Source organism: Crocuta crocuta, unplaced genomic scaffold (genome assembly GCF_008692635.1).
Source record: "Crocuta crocuta isolate KB4526 unplaced genomic scaffold, BGI_CrCroc_1.0 scaffold32, whole genome shotgun sequence".
Lineage (NCBI taxonomy): Eukaryota > Metazoa > Chordata > Mammalia > Carnivora > Hyaenidae > Crocuta > Crocuta crocuta.
The window spans coordinates 9,012,616-9,015,978 of record NW_027529424.1 but is presented as its reverse complement, the minus strand read 5'-3'; the positions used below and the strand labels follow the sequence as shown (position 1 = coordinate 9,015,978).

The 3,363-nt window shown below is 56.5% G+C and overlaps 1 protein-coding gene across 1 annotated transcript in view; it reads left to right on the top strand.

The window, feature by feature from the left end:
* The window catches only part of PFKFB3 (6-phosphofructo-2-kinase/fructose-2,6-biphosphatase 3), a 31,981-nt gene that overhangs the window by 9,310 nt on the left and 19,308 nt on the right, over nucleotides 1-3,363 (top strand). The window contains exons 5-7 of the mRNA XM_077758539.1: nucleotides 132-206; nucleotides 518-574; nucleotides 3,156-3,280. Of these exons, the coding sequence (XP_077614665.1) occupies nucleotides 132-206; nucleotides 518-574; nucleotides 3,156-3,280 (257 nt within the window). The remainder of the gene's footprint in view (nucleotides 1-131; nucleotides 207-517; nucleotides 575-3,155; nucleotides 3,281-3,363) is intronic.

Here is a 3,363-nt window from a genome sequence, read left to right as displayed (position 1 = left end):
GGCGCCGCCTGTCCCGGAACTACGTTTTCGGCTCACGCCTGGAGGTGACCGCCCTCACCTGCTTGTGGTTGGGTGAATACTGCTCATCCCCAGCTTGGGCTCCCTTCACTGCCTTTCTGTCTCCCCGTCAGGTGTTCGATGCCACCAATACCACCAGGGAGAGGAGACACATGATCCTTCATTTTGCCAAAGAAAATGACTTCAAGGTGAGCGGAACTTCGGTCTGGCCACGCGGAGCAGGGAAGGCTCCGCCGACTCCCGGTCGGTGGCGGCTCTGCTCCTGGCCGGGTTCTCTACCCGCTGCTGCTGCCGCGTGGGATGGGGCCTGTCCTGTGGGGGCCTGGGGGGTTACCCAGGCTAGGGCGTGGGCCGGCGAAGGACTCAGGAGTGAGCAGTGGTTCGTTTTAGGTGTCTGGGTGTTCGCAGGTGGGGTCTGCGGATGCCACGATGACCCCGCCATCCACACTTTGTGTGTCACATCTGTCGTTTCCCCACTTCCCTCCTTGCTTGCTTCCAGGTATTTTTCATTGAGTCCGTGTGCGATGACCCGATGGTTGTGGCCTCCAACATCATGGTAAGACAACGCAGGACCCCGCTCTGGGGTGACAGTCTGAGGAAAGTGGGGGACGGCGTGCTGGGGCCCAGAGCAGCAACTAGTCCCTGAGAAGGCGCCGGCTCTCCCAGCCCGTGGCTTTGTCTGAGACGTGGGATCCGGGGAGGTGGGCCGGGCGGGGCGGCGGTTCATCCAGAAGCCTGTTCTGTGGCCTGCACCGGCTGTATCTGGGGTCCTTGCAGGCGGCCGGCAGAAAGCAGCCTTCGCGGGACCTGAGAGATAAAGCAGGGGCCTGGGGACAGTTTCTGTGAGTGGCAGTAGCCTGGCAGCTGGGCGGGGACAGAGGGCAGCTCACCCTTCCGGACGGAAGGAAGGCAGCAGGCCGGACGCTTTGGCTGTGAAGGTCAAGTAGGGGACAGCGAGTGCTGATAAGGCTTCACGGGACACACCGGACTGAAAGGCGGCCCCGCACGTGCAGGGAGAGCGGAGGCCGTACAGCTCTTCCTGCCGCTGCGTCTGGAACACACGCTTCCCCTGGCCCGGTGCCGAGGGGACCTGCGCACACAGACCCAGGGTAACCGGCAGCTTAACCTGATTAGCTCTTAAGTTTTGCTACTTGAGAGCAGCATACCCTGAATGGGAATAGTTACCATGAAGATGTCACCACAGGTCACCTTCTCGCACAGGTGGTTTTCTGTGCAGCTTAAATACGCAAGGCGAAGAGGTGTCTCTAACGAAAAGCAGGTGTGACGCTCCCGCGGGGAACGCTGGGGTTTGCTGTGTTACCAGCGCACCTCAGAGGGTTCCTGAAGCTCTGTTGGCTGCCGATGTTGGAACTTTTCTCCGAGGCAGTGGGAATGGGTACAGGCGCTTCTAAGAACTGAGTTCGTGGTTCAGAAGGGGCTATTCAAAGTGGGGGAAATCCAGATTCGTTTCAGGTCCAGAGGAAGAGGCTCAAAGGACAGGGACGTAGAACAGAAGTTACTGTAATCTGGACACAGGACGATGTCCCTTTAGTTTCGTTCTACTCGTTCCTCTTGGTAGCGAAGCGCGTTCATTTCCGCGGTGAGCTGTCGGCATGTGCTTGACGGGGAGCTCACCACCGATCTTATCCTCTGTTAACACATCTGGTCGTTCGACCCTCCGTGTTTGGAAATCTGTGTCTCCGATTGAGCCCCAGAGCAGCTTTGCGGCATAAGCCTGCCCCCCGTGCTTTCTGGTGGCGGCCGTGCTAGGAGGAAGGGATTTGGGAACTGAGATTGTTTTTTCAACGTGGTAAAATATACAGTTTACCACCTTCACCGCGCAAGTGTTCAACCCTGTGGCGCTCAGCACACTCCCTACTGTGCGCCGTGGTCACCACCGAGGATGCGCAGAATCTCTTCATCTTCCCACACTGAGACTCTGCACCCGTGAGGCACTGACTCCTCATTGAACTCAGGGTTGTTTTTTGTTTTTTAACATTTATTTATTTCTTTTGAGAGAGAGAGAGCCCATGAGCTGGGAAGGGGCAGAGAGAGAGGGAGAGAAGCAGAATCCCAAGCAGGCTCTGCATAGTCAGTGCCTGATGCCTGATGCACGGACCGTGAGATCGTGACCTGAGCCAAAATCAGGAGTTGGACACTTAACCTACTGAGCCACCCAGGTGCCCCTGAACACAGTTTTTGTTTTTTTTAAAAGAATATGTATTTTTAATGTCTGTTTATTTTTGAGAGAGAGAGAGAGGAGGAGAGAGAGGGAGACACAGAATCGGAAGCAGCTCCAGGCTCTGAGCTGTCAGCACAGAGCCCGACGCGGGGCTCGAACTCACGAACTGTGAGATCATGACCTGTCCAACCAAGCAAAGTTGGACACTTAACCGACTGAGCCACCTAGGCGGGCGCCCCTGAACTTGGGCTGTTGAAGAGGATCTGCCTCTCCCGTGGCAGCGGTAGTTGTTCTAGAGGAAAAGAGCACGTGCATTAACAAATTCTGAATTTCCCTAAAACTTGCCAGGTTTCTCAGACCTCCTGTTCGCCTATAGGGGACGGCGAGCCTGAGGGTCGTTTCCTCTCCCTGCTCTTCCCATGAGAGGAAGCCTCCAGAAGGACCAGGCCTGTGGTCCCGGTGGAGAAGCACTAGTTGGGGAGCCATTACAGGCATGTGGTGCCCCATCTGTGGGTGTCACCAGGGCGAACCCTTGGGACAGGGCATCACCAGCAACTGGGGAGCGCGCCTTTGCTAACTGACAGCCCACCTTGGTGTGGGGGACGTTGCAGACACGGGCCCAGAACTCGAATTGAGGGTTGGCGGCCCGGTGATGACCTGGTACTGGGTTGATCCCAATTCATGGCCCCATTCCGATGCGTTCAGTAGACGCCTGTGGCTTTCCTGCGTCCGCCCTGGCAGGGAGCGATCCTCCGTCCGCAGGGCGCCCTCTCCGTGTCCTCGCCGGGTTATGACTCACGCCCCAGCGTATTTCTTTCTTTCTCTTAAACGCCGGGTGGGATCGTCGTCACTCTGAGCTGGCCTGTACTTCCCCTGTCCGCGAGCCCCAAACCCGCTTCACCTAAGCAGAAAGCCTCCAGCGTGATTCATCAGCTGCCTCTCTGTGGTGTTACAGGAAGTTAAAATCTCCAGCCCGGATTACAAAGATTGCAACTCAGCAGAAGCCATGGACGACTTCATGAAGAGAATCAGTTGCTACGAAGCCAGCTATCAGCCCCTCGATCCCGATAAATGTGACAGGTAATAACTAAGAGGCGACTGTTTCTGAGTCTCCTACTTTGGTAGGGTTTTTTTTTTTTTTCTCCCCAGTGTTTTCCTGGCAT